At 43.5% G+C, this 20,721-nt stretch overlaps 1 protein-coding gene across 4 annotated transcripts; it reads right to left on the bottom strand.

Moving 5' to 3' along the window:
* Positions 1-3,850: 3,850 nt before the first annotated feature.
* TCEANC (transcription elongation factor A N-terminal and central domain containing) lies at positions 3,851-20,297 on the bottom strand (the record flags this gene model as incomplete). Of its 4 annotated transcripts, none has more annotated exons than XM_082681339.1 (3): positions 20,270-20,297; positions 18,217-18,342; positions 10,831-12,006 (listed from the first exon to the last, which is right to left on the bottom strand). In XM_082681339.1, exon 3 carries the CDS (start codon positions 11,887-11,889, stop codon positions 10,831-10,833), a length of 1,059 nt encoding a protein of 352 aa, XP_082537465.1. In that variant the 5' UTR covers positions 11,890-12,006; positions 18,217-18,342; positions 20,270-20,297. The 4 variants fall into 4 exon arrangements, 3 of the variants coding, with proteins under 3 accessions (XP_082537465.1, XP_082537467.1, XP_082537466.1); XM_082681341.1 differs by having other exon boundaries at positions 10,831-11,899; XR_014298518.1 differs by lacking the exons at positions 10,831-12,006; positions 20,270-20,297 and adding an exon at positions 3,851-3,943 and having other exon boundaries at positions 18,217-18,274.
* Between the last annotated feature and the right edge of the window lie 424 nt (positions 20,298-20,721).

Genomic DNA, 20,721 nt, shown 5'->3' with positions numbered 1-20,721 from the left:
AGGTTGGTTAAGTTGTTGGGAATTTGGGGTAAGAGCATTCCACGCAGAAGCAACAGCTCACGCAAAGGTCCTGTGGCAGGCATGTGCCTGGCACAGTCAAGGACTAGCAAGGAGGCCAGTGTGACTGAGTGCAGGATGTAGCAAGGAGGGAAGTGGTAGTTGAGTTGGCAAAGTTAGGAAAAAGTCGAGGAAAGGTAGCAGAGGGGCCAGATAGGTAAGGCTCTAAAGACTTTGCCTTTCTCTTGGAGACAGGAACCAACAGAGAATTTTGAGTGGAAGGGTGACATGATTTGATGTGCATATTTCCCAGGATCACTCTGGCTGTTGTATTGGAAATACACCTAGGGGACAAGAGTGGAAGTCAGGCAACCACTTAGCAAGGTACTGTGGTCATCCAAGTGGGGGATGATGCTGGCTGAGATGCGGGATGGTAGCAGAGAACATAATGTGGTCAGATTCTGGATATTTTTAACAGCTTTAATGAAGTATAACTTACATACAATAAAATTCACTCATTTTAAGTGAGTTCAATGATTTAAGTTCAATGATTGTTAGAGAGTTTGTGCAGCCATCACCACAATCCAATTGCAGAACATTTTCATCACCCCGGTTGGATCCCTTGTGCCCACTGGCAGTCAATTCCCAGTCCCACTCCCAGCCCCCAGCCACTACTCATCTATTTTCTATCTCTATGGATTTGCCTATTCTGGACATTTCATATAAATGGACTCAGAGAAAGTGTGGTCTTTCGTGACTAGCTTCTTTCACTTAGGAAATGTTTTGAAAGTGCATGCTTGCTACAGCATGTATCAGTACTTCATTCCTTTGTATTACTGAACAGTATTTCTTTGAATGGGTAGACCGTATTTTGTTTATCCATTCACCAGCTGATGGACATTTGGGTTGTTTCCACTTTTTTGACTATTACGAACTATACTGCTGTGAACATTTACATACAAGTCTTTGTGTGGATGTATGTTTTCATTTCTCTTGGATATATACCAAGGTGTGGAATTGCTGGGTTGTGTAGTAAATTTTTGTGTAACTTCTTAAGAAACTGCCGAGCTATTTTCCAAAGTGGCTGCACCATTTTACGTTCCCACCAGCACTGTACAAGGGTTCCAATTTCTCCACATCCTCACCAACACTTGTTATTTTCTGACTTTTTTTTATTATAGCCATCCTAGTGGGTATGAAGTGGTATCTCGTGCTGGTTTTGATTTGCATTTCCCTGATGACTAATGATGTTGGGCATCTTTTCCTGTGCTTATTGGCCATTCCTGTATCTTATTTCATCTTCTTTGGTGAAGTGTCTATTCAAATCTTTTGCCCATTTTTAAGTTGGGCTTCTGTATATGTATTTGGAATACAGCCAATAGGATTTGTTGATTGCTTGGAAGTTCGATGTGAGAAAAAGAAAGGTATCAAGCATGCATGCCTCCAAGGTTTTTAGCTCAAGTTATGTAAGTATGGAGTTGCCATTAAGTAGACAAGCAGTATTGGAGAGAAGATCAGAAGGTTGATTTTAAACATGTTAAGGGTGAGATGCTTATTAGACATCCAAGTAGACTTTTCAAGTAGGCTGTTAGACTTATGGGCCTGGAATTCAGAGGAGAGATGCTAGCCTGAAGATAAGGAAGGGAAGTCATCAGCATAAATGCTACAGAAAGCCATGGAACTAGATAAGTCAACAAAGGAATGGGTATAGATATCTAAGGTGTCCAAAGACTAAATTCTGGACACTCCAAAATTAAGAGGTCAGGAAAATAACAAGGAAGCAGCAAATAATATTGAGATGGAGTGGCCAGTTAGAGGGAAAACCAGAGAAAGCACAACCTACTGCAAGCCACATGGAAAAAGGTGTTCTCAAGAAGGAACCCAGTGTGTCAACTGCTGCTGATAGGTTTCAGGGCTGAGAATTGTCGCTTGGATTTAGCAACGTGGAGAGTGGAGGTGGCTGGTAACCGAGACAAATGGAAAGTCCAGTGCTGGCTAGGAACTCGGGCATTTCATCCAAAGATATAAGCAGGAAGGCAGAGTTCATAGGCCCAGTTCCTGAGGATGAGTCAGCATTTCACCAGCAGTAATATGCACTAGAATCACTGAGGGCTTTGTGAAGAGATAGACTTGGATTCAATAGGTCCGGGATGGGGCCCCCGTTTCTGTATTTGCTCCCAGGTGATGCTGATGCTGCTGATGCCAGGGCCACACTATGAGTAGCAAGGGTCTAGGGCTGATTTTATCTGCTGTTTCTTTTCTGAGTGCAGATCTAACCAGAGACATAAATGGCAACTGCTCTGGGTTGATTCTACATGATTTGCTATGTTCCAGGGGCTTGATGTCGTTGATAGTGTAGCTCAAACCTGTGGCTTGAGAAACAGGGAAGAAAAAGAAGGGGCAATGATTGTGGATGGAAGCTTTAGCCCTGTTTGTTGTGTGACTGAAAGAGGGAGGGGCTTCTACGCAGAAATGCAGAGGCCAGGGCCCAGCACACTGCCTGGATAGAGGCCACTGCCTGCTGGATGGCTGTCAGTATGAACTGGCAGGGCGCCTCCCAGAAGGCCTCTCTGAGGAAGCCTGCCAGTATTTCTCGATAATATGTATGCGTAATTGGGATACTATAGGTTTAGAAAGACTCACTGAGATAAATATCCAGCAGAGATCCTGTCTCCAATTCCCTCCCTCAGTCCATTTGATTTTTTTGTAATAGCTTTATTGAGATATAATTCACAGACCACAGAACTAAAATAGGGTATAATTAAAATATAATTAAAATAGGGTATAATTCAACGGTGCTTAGCATATTGGCAGAGTTGGGCAACCATCACCACATTCAATTTTTGAACATTTTCATCACCCCCCCGAAAGAAATCCCCAAGCCCTTGAGCCACCATCTCATGTAAAAATGATATCAAAATCCACTAAGATGTTTGGAAACTTTCTGCTCAGCCATTGTTGAGATTTCACAAAGCTGGGGGGTAAAAGTCCATCTGTTGCATGAAAAAACTCTGCAGAGATGGAAGTCCTCAGTCTGAGCAGACACTAAAGACCAGACCAGATGGCCTAGTAGACACAGAGACGCCAACATACAGTCCACTGAAACCTGGGAGTTCTTTCCCCTCAGACATGGGTGAAGGTCTACTTCAGTTGACTCAGGCCTTCCCGGGCACCCTTGGAAATGTCTGAATTTTTTGTTTCCACCCACAAAGGTGAAATTTGCCTATTATGATCCCATTTTGATTATTTAAAAGCAACCGCTGGGAGCTCTCTCTGTTTATATACATTTTGAAACTGAATATATTCCAAAAATAAGAAGTTTTTGAATGGGCCAGGTTTTCATTTGCTTATTAATCAGATCTGTAACTTTTCCATGGCTGTTTTAGATTTTTTTAAATGTATGTCATCACATGAAAAAGACTAACGACTACTTAGAACCTACTCCTATTTGTACCTTGTTTATATTTTTAAAAGAAAGCAAGAATATATCCAAAAAATTTATTTTAATTCTATTTTTTTCACTGTCCAGCATGGATGTCTGTGATAATTTAACAAAGGATGCAAAACAGCCTGCCTCTTTTGTCAAAATTGATTATCTGTATCATATAGTTTCCCTAGGTCATAAATAAAGACAGTGAAAATGTAAAGGCCACTATATTTTATAGGGAATGGCATTTGAAACTGCATTTATATACTTACAGTCTTCAAATTCAAAAAAACATATGCATGTCACTTTAAAACTACATGTTTTCATATGTTTAAGTATTTTAAAAATCACTTACTTTTCAGAACATCAGATAAATCACATGGGTGCCACTAGAAGTTTCGGGAAGGTTCCCCTGTGCCAGGAGAGCTGGCAACCACTGCCAAGCATTCCTGGCTGATCTCTCCACAGAGGGAAGCGTGCATAGCACTGCGCTGAGTGTAGTCTGCAAACCACACACTCCTGTCATTGGAAAAACAAACCACAATTGAAAAACAGTTGTACCTTGCATGGAATTAACAGGAAGCCTGCATGTTTCTGGAAGCAAACTGATATGCAAAAATAAAATTAAAAAACCCCACCTGTTCATCATGAATAGTCCTGGCTTTCTCTCCATGTACCCTTGGGCAAGTAACTTAATGTCTCTCAGCCTCAGTTTTCTCATCTCTAAAGTGCTGGCTGGGTAGTTGTGAAGCTTAACTGAGATGCTGTATATAAAGTGCCAGGAATCTAGCAAGTCCAGTGATGGAACATTGTCGTCTCGGCTTTCTCTGCCTGGCTTACCTCATCTCAAGATTTACCCTTAGGGTCACAGCCTTTGTAAAGCCTTCCCTGATCCTCCTGGGTCCCCTGCACCTCTGCCTCTACAGTCTGTCTCTCTTATAGTTCTTGAACTGTAAAGTGATTGTGGCTATGTCACCTGCATTTTGGGGGCCTGAGGCCTGGGATGGCATCTAGCTCATCTCTTGGCCCCCAGCACTTGGCAGAGTGTAAAGCAACGTGCAATCATTATGGCATAGCATTTCTGGTAATGCTTAGTAACGTCTATGGAAAACTAATTTTAAAAAATAATATAAATGGGATTATATGAAGTTGTCATCAGTTCTCCCTTCAGACTGTAGGCTCTTCTGAAAGCAAGAAGGCACCTTTTATTTATTTATTTAAATTTACTTATTTAATTTATATTTATTTTTGGCTGCGTTGGGTCTTCGCTGCTGCACGCGGGCTTTCTCTAGTTGCGGCCAGTGGGGGCTACTCTTCGTTGCAGTGCATCGGCTTCTCATTGCGGTGGCTTCTCTTCTTGCGGAGCACGGGCTCTAGGCGCACGGGCTTCAGTAGTTGTGGCACGCAGCCTCAGTAGTTGTGGCTCACGGGCTCTAGAGCGCAGGTTCAGTAGTTGTGGTGCACGGGCTTAGTTGCTCCGCAGCATGTGGGATCTTCCCAAACCAGGGCTCGAACCCGTGTCCCCTGCACTGGCAGGCGGATTCTTAACCACTACGCCACCAGGCAAGCCCCAAGAAGGCACCTTTTATAATCTAGGTATTTACAGTAAATACCTCTGAGGGATGTAAGAATATTTTAGTAAAATACTTTGCATTTACTCGGAAGCTATAAATAATAAAGCAAATCTGACCTAAAAGATGAAGGCCCAACCCTTGCAAAGGCAATGGAGCCCTGCCAGCTGCAGGCTTCCTGACTGGTGTTTAGAAATGGTAATAGGGAATGAAAGGAACCTCTCATCACAGGAAGTGCTCAGAGAAGAGACAGAGCTGCAACTGTATCCAATTTGTAGTCTAAAAAAAAGTAACATGGACAAAAGGAGAGTGATGTGTGAAATCCCATGAAGAGAGCCCTTCTACATTCAGGTATAACAATTGATGTTTATGCCCTGTGCAGGTATCACCCATAACCATGGCAACCAGGATCCAGGCTATACTGTGCTGAATTTCTGTGCTGTTTGTTTTTTATTATAGGCCATGGGTTGGGAATTCAGGGTTGGTTGTGTTTTATGAAACAACCATTTGCAAAACTGCCAATGTAGGGAAGGAAAAAAATCTTTTTTCTCCTAACCGTCTAGGTTCTTGGTTGGGGCTCTGTAACAAAAGACAGATTAACAAGAAGAAAGCACACTTGGCTGGGAAAACTGGACAGCTACATGCAAATGAATGAAATTAGAACATTCCCTAACACCGTACACAAAAATAAACTCAAAATGGACTAAGGACCTAAATGTAACGCTGGACACTCTTCGACATAAACCACAGCAAGATCTTTCTCAATCCACCTCCTAGAGTAATGAAAATAAAAACAAAAATAAGCAAATGGGACCTAATGAAACTTAAAAGCTTTTGTACAGCAAAGGAAACCATAAACAAAATGAAAAGACAACCCTTAGAATGGGAGAAAATATTTGCAAATGAAGCAACCGACAAGGGATTGATCTCCAAGATATACAAACAGCTCATGCAGCTCAATATCAAAAAAAAAAAATCAAAAAATGGGCGGAAGATCTAAATAGACATTTCTCCAAAGAAGACATACAGATGGCCAAAACGCACACGAAAAGATGCTCAACATCACTAATTATCAGAGAAATGCAAATCAAAACTACTATGAGGTATCACCTCACACTGGTCAGAATGGCCATCATCAAAAAATCTACAAACAATAAATGCTGGAGAGGGTGTAGAGCAAAGGGAACCCTCTTGCACTGTTGGTGGGAATGTAAATTGGTGCAGCCACTATGGACAACAGTATGGAGCTTCCTTAAAAAACTAAAAATAGAGTTGCTCTATGATCCTGCAATCCCACTCCTAGGTACATATCCAGAGAAAACCATAATTCAAAAAGATACACGCACCCCAATGTTCATTGCAGCACTATTTACAATAGCCAGGACATGGAAGCAACCTAAATGTCCATCAACAGAGGAATGGATGAAGAAGATATGGTACATATATACAGTGGAATATCACTCAGCCATAAAAAAGAACGAAATAATGTCATTTGCAGCAACATGGATGGACCTAGAGGTTGTCATCCTGAGTGAAGTAAGTCAGACAGAGAAAGATAAATATCATATGATATCGCTTATAGGTGGAAACTAAAAAAACGGGTATAGGGACTTCCCTGGTGGTCCAGCAGTTAAGACTCCACGCTCCCAATGCAGGGCGCCTGGATTCGATCCCTGGTCAGGGAACTAGATCCTGCATGCCGCAACTAAGAGCCTGCATGCTGCAACTAAAGATCCACATGCCACGACGAAGATCCTGCACGCAGCAACGAAGATCCCACGTGCCGCACCTAAGTCCCAGTGCAGCCAAATATATTTATTTAATTAATTAAATTAATTAATTTTTTTAAAAAAGGTACAGGGCTTCCCTGGTGGTGCAGTGGTTGAGGGTCCGCCTGCCGATGTGGGGGACGCGGGTTCGTGCCCCGGTCCGGGAAGATCCCACATGCCGTGGAGCGGCTGGGCCTGTGGGCCATGGCCGCTGAGCCTGCGTGTCCGGAGCCTATGCTCCTCAGCGGGAGAGGCCACAACAGTGAGAGGCCCACGTACCGCAAAAAAAATAAAAATAAAAATAAAAAAGGTACAAATGAACTTATCTACAAAACAGAAATAGAGTTACAGATGTAGAAAACAAACTTCCAGTTACCAGGGGGTTGGCAGGGGGAGGGATAAATTGGGATTGACACATACACACTACTATATATAAAATAGATAACTGATAAGGACCTACTGTATAGCACAGGAACTCTACTCAATACTCTGTAATGGCCTATGTGGGAAAAGAATCTAAAAAAGAGTAGATATATGTATATGTATAACTGATTCACTTTGCTGTACACCTGAAACTAACACAACACTGTAAATCAAATATACTCCAATAAAAATTTTTTTAAAAAAGAAGAAAGCACACATTTATGTAATGTAAATTTTATCTGACCTGGGGGCCTTTATAAGGAAATGAACCCCCAAAGAAACAGCTACACCTGGGTGTTTCTATACTCGGTTTGATGAAGAGTGGAAAGTTGTGGGAAAATGTGAAGGGACAAAGCGTATGAGCTAAGGGTGGTCAACTGGGGGAAACCCAGAAAGACCCGTTCACTGCGATTCCCTCCAGCATCCCTCCATCTGCAGAGATAAGGATGCTCCTTTCCTCGGTATGGAGAGGGCACCTCTCACTTGAGGGTCTTATGACCTCCCTCAGGGGAAGGTCAGAGAGGACTTCCTGCACCTATAGTTTCTCAAATTCCTTCAGCTTAAAATATTCACTATGCCAAAGTGCCAGATTTGGGGGTAGTGTGTCCTCAACCCCATCACCAAGGACTTTCTCAACTATACGGATGCAGGGAGACCAGTCTTTGTGTACTCTTGTTTGAAACCAGTTAAATGACATTTGGACCATTGCTACAGCCACCTAACTGGTGTCCCTGCATCTGTCCTTGCTTCCCTCCTCATCTAACTTAACACAACAGCCAGAAGGATGCTTCTTAAAGGTCATTCAAGTCTTATCACTACCAACCCCTTGGCTTCCATGGCTTCCTATCAGGCTTGGAAAAATCCCAAAGTCCTTATCATGACCTACAAGGGCCCTCACGAACCCGATGGCTCTTGGACTTCACCTCTCATCCTTCTTCCCCTTGCCACTGTGCTTCAGCTCTGGTGGACTCTTGCTGTGCTGCCTCTGTGTCAGGCACCCTCCCATCCTGGGGTCTATGTACTTGCTGTTCTTGTAAAAATGATTTTAAATGAAATGAAAGATCCTTTACCTCATGAGCACTTAAAAAACAACAACAACAACAAAAACGCTTTCTTTTTAGGAGATAAGCATAGGATATAAAAGAATTATTATCTATACTTAGAAAATGTAGTGCTCTCTCATTGACTAAAAGTAAAAAAAAAACAAATCAGATTACTGTTTTCCTATCTATAGTTGCAGAAGTCACTGACAAAGTTGATACGAAATGAGGAAGACTACCCAGATTTTTATAGCTTGGAGAGTAAAGGAATTTCCATTTCAAGTGCTTTTATTTGTGTGCAAATTTAGTTTGCAAAAGTCCAGTACAAATAAAAACTACCAAAAAACCCCACCCCACAAAACACACCCAAAGACCCTAAAGCAAAAAACAAACACTGACATGAACCAATCACACATGGTATTCATGTGCTGTGCTCTTTTATAATCACTGAATAGTTTCTAAGATCATTCCAAGTCACATGAAACCACACTTTGTGAAACTTAAAGTTTTAGGTGACTTTGCAAGTTTTTCTTTAAAAGACCGTTACATCATAATAGGCAGCCCTGGGAAGCCACAGATACAAAGGTATCAAAATAGAATTGATAATTAATGGCCTCAAGCCCATTTCTTCAAAACCATTTGAAAACACAAACGTATGTTTAAACACTGTTTACAAAGGCCTCGAAGAAGTAATTTCCTCTTCGTTTATCAGAGAAACGTTGGTAGATTCAAAGGCTGAGGCAATGGACTTCCTCTGAGAGGTTAATGTCAGTTTTTACAAAAGCAGAATTGGAAATTCAGACCTAAAGGGGTTCAGAGCGTGCCACCCCCAAAATATAATGGCATAAGGATCATTCGGAGCTGAAAGCAAATGAGAAAAATCAAACACAGGGTGAGCTCTCTGCCCTCCCGCTACCTGCCTGAAAACAGAACACAAATTCCCCTTGTGAATTCCCTACCAGGAAGGAGGTAACAACGTCTTCACTGGAGGCAAGATGGCACCGGAAAGAGTCTACACAAACAAACCTTACTAAATGACCATTATCTTCCATTAGTTCCCCCCACCCCGCCACACACACACACACACACACACACACACACACACACACACACACGCTAATTTACCTTCCCAGAGTTTGCTGCCACTAAAAGCCTAAAGCCCTTTTCCTTTGTCTTGTTACTTCTCTACAAACATACTATTTTTTCTTAAAATGCTATATAAGCCCAAGTTGTAACCATCCCTTTGAGTTACGCATTACCAAATTTCTCCTGCGGGTATGCGTGCTGCACATATAAACTACTTTTCTCTTGTTAATCTGTCTTTTGTCAGTCTAGTTTTCGTGGTCCCAGCTACAGGATTTTTTCCCCTCCCCTACAGACCTAACCCCTGATAACATGAAGACTCCCTAACATCAGGAACCTAATGTCATAGTTTATAAACCCTGGAGAACTTGTGTGACGGAAAAAAATACATGACTCCTTCGACTGAGCAAGAAGACTGGAAATAAAATTCTAACTGGGATTAGTCGCAGGGTAATTTTCAGGGTTCACGGGACACCTGTAAAGTGAGAAGAGAAAAGAGAGGGGAAAATAACAAAGCTCTTGTTCCCCAATGTTAGAGCTTGAAGACACTATTCATTTAGTTCCACATCTCCAGGACTGTATTTCTCAGAAGTCAATACTGAAGCGGTCTCGGACAGGGAATTGGAAGGAAGAAAATCCGGCAGCAGTTCAAGTTTGACTATTTATGGTGTGTCACTGGGGCGAGTCATGGCGCCTCTGTGGATGTTTCCTCAACTGTGAAGTGTATAGAATAACTTTCTTTTCTTAAAGGTGACAAAAGGATCAAGTGAGAGCCTATGGATGAGTAGTTCTCAACTCTGACTGCATCTTAAAATAACTTGAGGAATTAAAACCAAAATGTTGATGCCTGGGCTGCATCCCATAGATCCAGATGTAATTGTCCCAGGGTGTGTCCTCAGCACTGTGGGTTTTCAAAGCTCCCCAGATCCTGCTAATATGCAGCCAGTGCTGGGAACTACAGGCCTATTGCAGAAGCAGCACTTCTCCAATGACCTCGGACAGGATCACCTGGGGATCCTGCCAAAATGCAGATGCAGATTCAGAAGCATGGGACCGGAGAGTCTGCATTTCTCACGGGCACCTAGGTTATGTCTGAGTACAGCAAAGTACTAAGTAGCCACTAAGCATGATGCAAACAGGCGTCCACTCTCTCTCCCCAAACTATCAACTTTTAGTGACAGTGGTGTGAGCTTCAGCAAACAACCTTCCTTCCTTCTTCGTAGGATAGTTTTGCAAATAGTATGTATAACTCACTACTATATATAAAATAGATAAACAACAAGGACCTACTGTATAGCACTGGAAACTATACTATCTTGTAAAAACCTATAATGGAAAAGAATCTGAAAAAGAATATACATATGTTTCCATTATAGGTTATTTTATATATATATACAAATTAACTATATCTCAATTTAAAAAAAAGGATAGCGTGTACAAGATTTTAAAAACAAGCATAAAAGGGTGGTATGAATAAAAGGGATCACTCCAGTTATCTGTTAAGAGAACATTTATTACAATTACAAGCACTCCCACTTGCTATGGTACCACTGCTCCCCACATTCATTGCAGATTACGTAGGTCATCATTTCTTCATCTGGGTTGGAATTCTGCACCCAACTTGGAAGGAAGAGTGCCCCTCTGGCAATGACGGTGACCTGGCAATTGAATTTCTCGCAGCGTTGGCACTTTATTTTCTTGGTCGGCGTGCCCTCCACCACTTGGGGCAGGTAATGTTCCCGTATGCCAGATTCCGTGTAGGAGGCTCTCAACTGCTTCAGTTCGTGGCTAGCCATTTCCAAGGCGGTCATTTCGGCAAATTCCCTTGGAGACATGGTCCCAGAGAGCAAGTTTTGCTGTAAGTGAGACGTGTGGGGGGTTTTCAGATTGGCGACTTTGCTTCGGATGCAAGTTTTATATTTTTTGAGGTTCTTGGAGTGAAGGGTAAAAATGTGCTCTTCGATTTCTCGTGCAAACTTGTGCCACAGATCGGCTCTGGGCTGCTCTGTGCAAGGGCCAGCTAGAGCTTCATACAGCAGCTCTGTGCATTTGGCTCTCACGGGCGCTGCAGGATCTGGCTGCCCACTCGCTCTCTCGTCGGGGGATTGAGGGTCACCGGCCCTGAGATGCGCTGCCTTAGGCTCCGCTCCACCAGGGCTATTTTCTGGCACGATCCTTTCAACAGCTCCTGCAACATCTTGGGATGAGTGCAGAGAATGACAGCGGGAGCTGCCCGGTATCTCATCCTGATTTGGGTCAGGAGAAAGTCCTTGATTTTCTTCTTTATTTCCACCTGGAGGAAATGGTTTAGGGCTGCCCCGTGGCTTGCAGTGAGTATCCTTATACAGAGCTTTCCATTCTGACAGCAAACGCTTGGCTTTCTTTTTCAAAGCCGCCGTGGGGCAGTTTTTGAGGACTCTGTACACAGCCCTGACCACATCCGTCTCCTGGAGATGCTCCGGAGTCACACGCAGAGTTTCTAGCTCAGTAAGGTGGTTGCCGAGATCCTCAAAATTCCTTTTAGACATCAGTTGCTCAATAAGGGAAGCTCTGGCAGCTATCTGCTTCTTGTCAGACATCTTGTTACGGCTGCAAAGAAAAAAGAGGTTTCCGTTTTCTCAAGCTTGCGTTTGCCAGGCGCAGCTTCCTGATAGGAGCACAGCGCTCTCTGCCAGTTACCTATGCAGAGAAAGAGTCTGTAATAAAAATGGGTGCAATGTATTAGAAAATGCAATCTGCAATGTAGTATGGTTTAGCCTCAAAAGTTTGATTCTCAGTAGTTAAAAAAATATATATATATATATATATCCCTGTAAACAGCTTTTGCGTTAACAATTGCTTGATAGAAGCATGCTGAAAGATCTGCTGTAACTTTCCCATCCCTAATTTTACAAATGAATGATCTTTCCAAATCAAGATTAGTCAACTCCTTTTTGTGGAATTTGGTGGTTATGCTGGGGATGAAAACATGCCAGTGTCAGCGTCAATGGGGGAAGGCTCAGGAGGCCGGACTATTTTCCCTCATGTTCAGCTATTTCACCGAAGTCCTTGCTGATTTTACAGTCATGAAGTAGTACTTTTCTGAATATAAAAGCATGAGAAACAGGGCCAAAAGTGGATGCTGTTTAGAAGTCCCAAGGAATCTAAAGAAATGATGAAGCGGCACAGGTTGGGAGGCAGCTGGATCCAGGTCAGATGGGCCCCAAAGTCAACAGGCCACACTGTGCTGACATCTGACTCTTCTGAACAACGGGGGGATTTATGACTTTGGACTAACAGGTCCCTAGGCCAGAGTTTGGGCCCATTAACTTTTCTCTTCTTTTTAACTTTTAGGTGTAAAAAGTTGCTTAATGGTTATGTCTGTGTGAATCTCATCCTGGGGAGGCGAATGTTCACTTTATCTAACCAGTCTCTTCTTCCATCCACATAATGCACATAACCTTGCCTACCAAATACCCTTGGATCTATATCTGCCCATTTGGTCTAACCGTGAACATAAGCATCTTGATGGCAGGGATACTGTCTTTTCAACACTCCACGGACTCTCATTTTATAGCACGTGATATTAAATAAACTATCACCGATCACACGCAGGCTAACAACGCTGAAGCGATTACAGGGAGAGTTAATGCAGTCTTCCTAGACACCATCTGACAAGGGCTGTAAAACGTAAGGTCCTTGCAGTCAGCAATTCTACTTTTATAAATTTACTTTAAGGAAATAAGAGATGTGGAAGCTGTTTTTGTAAGAATTTCCTGCAAACTTAGAAGAAACTATGAGGTCCCAAATGGTTAGACTTGCACATGAATGTTCACGGCAGCATTCTTTGTAACAGACAAAAAGTGGAAACAACCCAAATGTCTATCAACTGAGGAATGGATAAACAAAACATAGTATATCCATACAATGGGATGTTACTTGTCAATAAAAGGAAACTCTGATACAGACTACACATGGATGAGCCTTCAAAGCTCTATGTTAAATCAAAGACACAGAAGACCACGTATTGTACGATTTCATTTACATGAAATGTCTGGAATAGGCAAATCTGTAGAGACAGAAAGTAAATTAGTGGTAGACCAGGGCTGGGATGGAAGGAAGGGGGAGGGAACCAGTGGGGTGGAATGAAGAGTGAGTGGCAAAAAAAAAAAAGTCATGAAGAACCTAGGGGTAAGACGGGAATAAAGACGCAGACCTACTAGAGAATGGACTTGAGGATATGGGGAGGGGGAAGGGTAAGCTGTGACAAAGTGAGAGAGTGGCATGGACATACATACATACACTACCAAACGTAAAATAGATAGCTAGTGGGAAGCAGCCACATAGCACAGGGAGATCAGCTCGGTGCTTTGTGACCACCTAGAGGGGTGGGATAGGGAGGGTGGGAGGGAGGGAGACGCAAGAGGGAAGAGATATGGGAATATATGTGTATGTATAACTGATTCACTTTGTTATAAAGCAGAAACTAGCACACCATTGTAAAGCAATTATAATCTACTAAAGATGTTAAAAAAAAAGTGAGTGGCTACTAATGGGTGCAGAGTTTTTCTTGGGGGAGGTGCACAATCTTCTCTCAAGTTGCCTGTGGTGATGGGTGCACAGTTGTGAATAAGCTAAAAACCACTGAATCGTACACTTTAAGTAGGTGAACTGTACAGTACATAAACTATATCTGAACAAAGCTGTTATTTAAAAACAGCATCTAGGGACTTCCCTGATGGTCCATCAGTTGGGACTCCACGCTTCCACTGCAGGGACCACGGGTTCCATTGCTGGTCGGGGAACTAGGATCCCACATGTTGCACGGTAAAAAAAAAAAAAAAAAAAAGTTTTAATAATAAAAATTAAGAAACAGCATCTAGGGAATTCCTTGGCGATCCAGTGATTAGGACTCCGTGTTCTCACTGCTGAGGGCCCAGGTTCAATCCCTGGTCAGGGAACTGAGATCCCACAAGCCATGTGAGGCAGCCAAAAAAAAAAAAAAGTTTTTTTAATTAAAAATAAATAAAAAGAAACACAACATCTAGAGTCTGATCCAAATTTTATTTAAAAATCACATGTGATGAGAAAAGGCCAAAAATAGATACAAAAAATTTCAGACAGAGGCATTTTCTGAATGGCAAGATTTTACGTGATTTTCCTTTGTTCTTTTACTCTTTCCTGAATTTCCTCTAATGTGTATGTATTGTTTTCCTACTCAGAAAAGTGATTAGTCTAGTTCAATTTCATGATAAACCCTATACATTTAAGATATGTGGCCACTGGAAAACGGCATGGTAAATGGCTCATTCCACTTCACCGCCCTCAGAGATCAGGGCACCACAAAGCAGCCGCCTCACCCCACCCGTGGCTCTGCATTCAGGTCAGCCCTCACGATTTCCTCACAAGTCCACTGCTGCATCGAAACCAGTTCCATCTTCCCTCAAGCTCTACCCCAAATGTGAACAGTTAAGTGCCCAGGACTACAACTCTGAGGTTCCTACTGGTTTTCCCCACTGCACAGCTCAGTTGACCAAGATTCTGGGTCTTGCATTTTTACCGCCTGGGCAGTCTTTTTTTTCTCTATTTCTTTTTTAAAGTCAGTTAGCAATAACTCAATGGGCCACTGATTCTGGATCTTAAGTGGCATTTTCTAATTATCGAGAATTGGTACTTCAAGATCATTGTTTTTCCTTTTTGAATTCCACTTTCTTTTTTTGAATGATCAGAATGAAGATGTATTGATTTACTTATTTTTTTTATAAATAAAGTTTTATAGCCCTGCCCGTTTACTTGCGTAGTTTTTAAAAAAATTTTATTGAAGTATAGTTGATTTACAATGTTGTGTTAATTTCTGCTGTACAGCAAAGTGATTCAGCTATACGTATATATTCTTTTTCATATTCTTTTCCATTATGGTTTATCATGGGATACTGAATATCGTTCCCTGTGCTCTACTGTAGGACCCTGTTGTTTATCCATTCTATATATGATAGTTTGCATCTGCTAACCCCAAACTCCCAATTCATCCCTCCCCGATCGCCCCTCCCCCTTGGCAACCATGAGTCTGTTCTCTATGTGAGTCTGTTTCTGTTTTGTAGATATGTTCATTTGTGTCATATTTTAGATCCCACATATAAGTGACATCATATGGTGTTTGTCTTTGTCTGACTTACTTCACTTAGTATGATAATCTCTAGGTCCATCCATGGTGCTGCAAATGGCATTATTTCATTGAATTCCACTTTTAAAGACTGAAAACAGTAAAAGAGGTCTTTCTAAGAATCAAAGACTCAGTAAACAAAGAACAGGCAAGACAGCACAGAAAAATTAAAAACACACATCCTCGATTGCTGAATACTGCTCTCAGCATTGTCTGCCTGAGATTTTGGGATCTGGAGGAAGTCAAGCAGGGGCGTCACAATGATAAGGTCTCAAGCAGCTCAATAAACTTGAGCCCTCCCCCCAGCTGTGGGAAAGTTTCCTAACAAGTATTCAACGTACCCGCGTCTATACTCATTCTATATGCATCACTACCAAAGAAAGAAAGCAAGATTGAAGTTGGCTGGATGTCAGCAAGGTGGTTAATAAGAGACCAGTCTAGAGTGCCCACAACGAGGTTAGGCAATATTTAACTCAGGTCGAATTTCTCAATGAAGGGTCAGAGCTTCAAGGAGATTCTGAAGGGGAATTTAATTGTGGCTTCAGGGCTTCAGGGCGATGGGAGCACTGTTTGTCTTAATAGTAAAACTTTTTCTTTACTCATGGAAATCTACAGAAGTTAATAGATTCATATATTAGCACTCTGCTCTGCATTTCATATGTCCTTTTTTTTAAAAAAATAAATTTACTTATTTATTTTTGACCGTGTTGGGTCTTCGTTGCTGCGCGCGGGCTTTCTCTAGTTGCGGCGAGCGGGGGCTACACTTCGTTGTGGTGTGCAGGCTTCTCATTGCGGTGGCTTCTCTTGTTGTGGAGCACATGCTCTAGGCACACGGGCTACAGTAGTTGTGGCTCGCGGGCTCTAGAGCACAGGCTGAGTAGTTGTGGTGCACGGGCTTAGTTACTCAGCAGCCTGTGGGATCTTCCCGAACCAGGGCTCAAACCCATGTCCCTTGCATTGGCAGGCGGATTCTTAACCACTGCACCACCAGGGAAGCCCCTTCATATGTCCTTTTATTTACTGTTCCTCCATATTTTTTTGTTTTGAATTGTGGTAAAATACACATACCATATAATTTACCATCTTAACCATTTTTACAAGGACAGTTCATTAAGTACATTCACACTGTTGTGCAACCAACTTTCAGAACGCTAGTTGTCTTGCAAAACAAACTTTGCACCCATTAAACAACAACTCTCCATTTCTTTCTCCCCTGCAGCCCCCGGCAACCACCATTCTACTGTCTGTCTCTATGAATCTGACTACTTTAGATGCCTTATATAAGTGGAATCATACAGTATTTGCCTTCTTGTGTTGGGCTTATTTCACACAGCATAATGTCCTGAAGGGTCATCCATGTCGGAGCATGTGTCAGAATTTCCTTCCTTTTCAAGGCTGAATAATATTCCATTGTATGGACAGAGCATATTTTGTTTATCCATCCATCCACTGATGGACATTTAGACTGCTTCTACCTTTTGTGAATAATGTTGCTATGAACATGAATGTACAAATATCTCTTTGAGACCCTACTTTTAATTCTTTTGGGTATATACCCAAAAGTGGGATTGCTGGATCAATATGGTCATTCTATTTTTAATTTTTTGAGGAACCACCATACTGTTTCCCATTCTCCTCCATATTTTTAACAGCATTTAAATGCTGTCCAACTTTCTATTCTCCCTGTGGGACAGTCACGTAGATATAAAGCAATTTATTGCCCTAGGAGGCTATAGTGTGGAAGCACTTGGGATATAAAATTTTGAGAACTGCCACAAAAAGACAAAGTAGGCTGTGTGTCCAGTTTAGAGTTCTACACAGTTCATTCAATAAATATCTATTATGTATCTCATACACGATAAATGCTGAGCCTAATGAGCTACTCTCTGCCTTGAAGGAGCTGACAGCCCAGCGGAAGGAACACAGACAAGAAGCTGGCCAATTACAAGGACAGACACTGCTGCTAAGGGACACATGTAGGAGGAATACAGAAAGCAAACCTGGGCTTCCCATCATCTGGCCGGCTCCAATTACTTCTTCGCTGCTTTCACTCTGATTCACAACATTTTGTTAGAGGGATCATCCTCCAGTACAGATCTCAGCAAGAGATTCCCCCATTTGTCTGCTTAAAGCCCTTCAGAGGTTCCCCTCTGCTCTCAGGATGGAGCCCACGGTCCCTGGCCAGGTGATGAAAAGCCCCCTTCCAGCTTCCAGTGTGATCGCGCTGCATCGCTGACAGACACTGCCTACCTCCCAGCTCGATGCCTTTGCCCCATTAGCTCCCTGAGCCTGCCTGCCTGTCTCTCACCAGGAGTGGGTCTCACTCCTGACTGCCAATCTGAATCATCTGGAGAAATTAAACAGCAAAAGCAAAAACAATGCCAGGGCCTCACCCCAGACAGAATGAATTAGAATCTCTGAGGGCAGGCCTGGGTATTTTGCAGCTCTCCAGGTGACTGTGATCTAAACCAGAGCTGCCACCACTGCCCTGTACACACAGGCACAACCCCCCTCCCGCAGCAAGACCAACCCAGCTCTGCTGCCATCAGCCGGAAGGCAGCTCCCATCCTGCCCCCACACTGAACGCGCACAACCTCTCTGACTTTGCATTTTGCTAGAGGAGCCTCATTAAATTAGGAAATGTTAAAAACGCTTGCTGTGCACAACTCACCTGAGAACCTTCTCTACAAACCACAACTGGTGACTGCAATGTTTTAAGTGTCACGATGCACCCAGAGTCCCGAACAGCCATTCCCGCACTTACCTTCTAACAGCAGAATACAGTGCACATCGAGCAACTCTGTGTGCCGTATACACTCATGTCATCTCCATCCTCACAAAACCCCCGACACAGGTATAGCACTTAGCTCCATCTTACAGATGATGAAACCTATTAAGAACATCAAATATTTGCACACTGGTTTTTTTTTCATGGTGCATATCACACGAAAAAGTTTTTTTTATTGTGTGCCTTCCCTACAAGACCACAGAAGAACGACGTCTGTTTCATTCACCGCTACACACCTGACAAACACCTGGTCAGGGCTTACTATTACTCAACAAATACTTTCTCCTCTCTGCTTGCAAGCATCATCCTTTTCACCACGGACAAGCTTGCTTGTACCCACTTGCGTCTAACTAAGCCCAGTGCCCCTCAGCTTCTTCCACGGGAGCCCAACCTCATCTCAATTCTAGTTCAGAAAATCATTTTAAAATATTCTAGTTCAAAAAAAGAAAACAGAAGCATGGTGCCTCCTGTGGGCTAATCAGGTGGGCTCCAGGAGTCAGGCCATTTGGGGATAAGGAGGGTCTAGAAGGTACAGTTCCCAGAAGTAGGGGGTGTCAAGTATGTGTGGGGGGGAGGGGAATCCAACATCCCAGAATTAATATGAGAATTAAACGAGAAAGTCCTTATAAAGTCCTTAGAACTATGTCCCACACTAAGCCTAACTGACAATTACACAGGACTACAATGAAAAGGTTTCCTTGTATCTACCATACCGGGCATTGTTCTAGAGCAGGGTGTCGGCAAACTTTTTCTATAAAAGGCCAGATAGTAAATACTTTGGCCTTTGCAGGCCATGCAGCCTCTGTATGGACTACTCAACTCTGCTGTTTTTGTAGCAGGAACAGCAGCCACAGACAATACAGAAATGAATGGATATGGCTTCGCTCCCATAGATCTCTTTTGCAAAGACAGGAAGGCTGGATTTGGCTGCAGGCCATAGTCTGCTGACCCCTTTCTAGGGCAGTGCTGTCCAATAGCAATATAATGCAAGCCAAAAGAATAATGTAAAATTTCTAGTGGCCACGTAAAAAACATAATACATTTTATTTAACCCAGTGTATCCCAAATATTGCTGTTTCAACACGTTGATGGATATAAAAAAACTGGGATAGTTTACATTGTCTTCTTCATACTAATTCTCCAAAATTCGCTGTTTTACACTTAAGGCACATCTCAATTCGGACTAGGCACGTTTCAGGTACTCAACAGCCTTATGTAGCTAGCGGCTACCATATTGGACAACACAGTTCTAGAGCATATGCTAGTACAGATAATGCTGAGATACACACCTATACCCCTAGCTTCCTGATACATATTAAAAACAGTTTATACAGTGCCAACAACAGTAGGCCCTGAATATCTGTTGACTGAATGCATACAAAACCTTGTAAATATTAACTGACATAACGGATATATGGACAAAGTGCACACATCCGCCCTAAAACCTGATGAAAGATCAAAGAGAAATTTCCAAAAGCTGGTAACAAATCAGCAATAACCTAGATCTTTTAGATCTTTAGATCTAAGATCTAAAGAGAAAATTTTAATTTCTAGCCGTAACCCACATACATCTCTCCGGCTACACAGGGAGCCCCTTCCTCTGTGGAGAGGAATGATGCCAAATGTTGGTAGGGGCGTCGCAGTTTCTGAAGTCACGCAGTACTGCTCTAGGGCCCTTTCGCCTTACGACGACCCCTAGCAAAGGTGCAGCGAGGGGAAGGGACCTGCACAAGGGCCCACTCTGGCCCGGGTTCGGATACCAGTGGGTGGGGTGGAGCGACAAGCAAAGCCTGCTGCAAGCCGTCCAAGGGTGACAGCCTGGCACCCAGCACACAGGCAGCGGCGGCCCCGAAGGAGTGGCCCACCCGGGAGATCTCGGCTGGAGGAGAGGTGAGGGCGAGGGCACGTTCCGGTCTACCGGCCCTGGGCACACCGAGAACCTCCCCAAGCAGGGGTGGGCTTCCACTGGGAACAAGGACTCGCCCGACTGCAGTGACAGACACGCCGGCGAACACAGAGAATAGCTCACCGAGAAGCACAGGCGAAGCCCGGGAGGCCTCGGCGTCCAGATAGAACTTCCAGTCCCAGGGCGGGACCACGAAAGCTCAACCAATCCAAGCCCGCAAGCTAGAGAACACTGCCCGGGACCCAGCGCATGCGTGCTAGGGAAATGGCGCCTGCGCAGAGCGATCGGCGGCCCAGTGGGCCGGGCCGGGGGCCGGGCCGGGGGCCGGGCCCGGGGCCAGCCCCCAACCCCCCCCAACCCCCCCAACCCCCCCCAACCCCCCCACCCCATCCCCGCCACACACCCCCATCCCCGCAGCTCCCAGTCTGGGGTCCTGTGGTCTGGGGCCGACGGTCCGCACCGGGCCCTGAATTGAAAGAAGCTAGCCCTACTATTGCTTTTGAGCATCGAAGTGTGTTAACTACTCTGCCACCTACCCTTTCTGCTTCCAGTCAAGACAGCGCTCAACTAAATGT

This window comes from Grampus griseus, assembly GCF_964374135.1.
Source record: "Grampus griseus genome assembly, chromosome: X".
Classification (NCBI taxonomy): Eukaryota; Metazoa; Chordata; class Mammalia; order Artiodactyla; family Delphinidae; genus Grampus; species Grampus griseus.
This window is presented reverse-complemented; position numbering and strand designations above follow the sequence as displayed.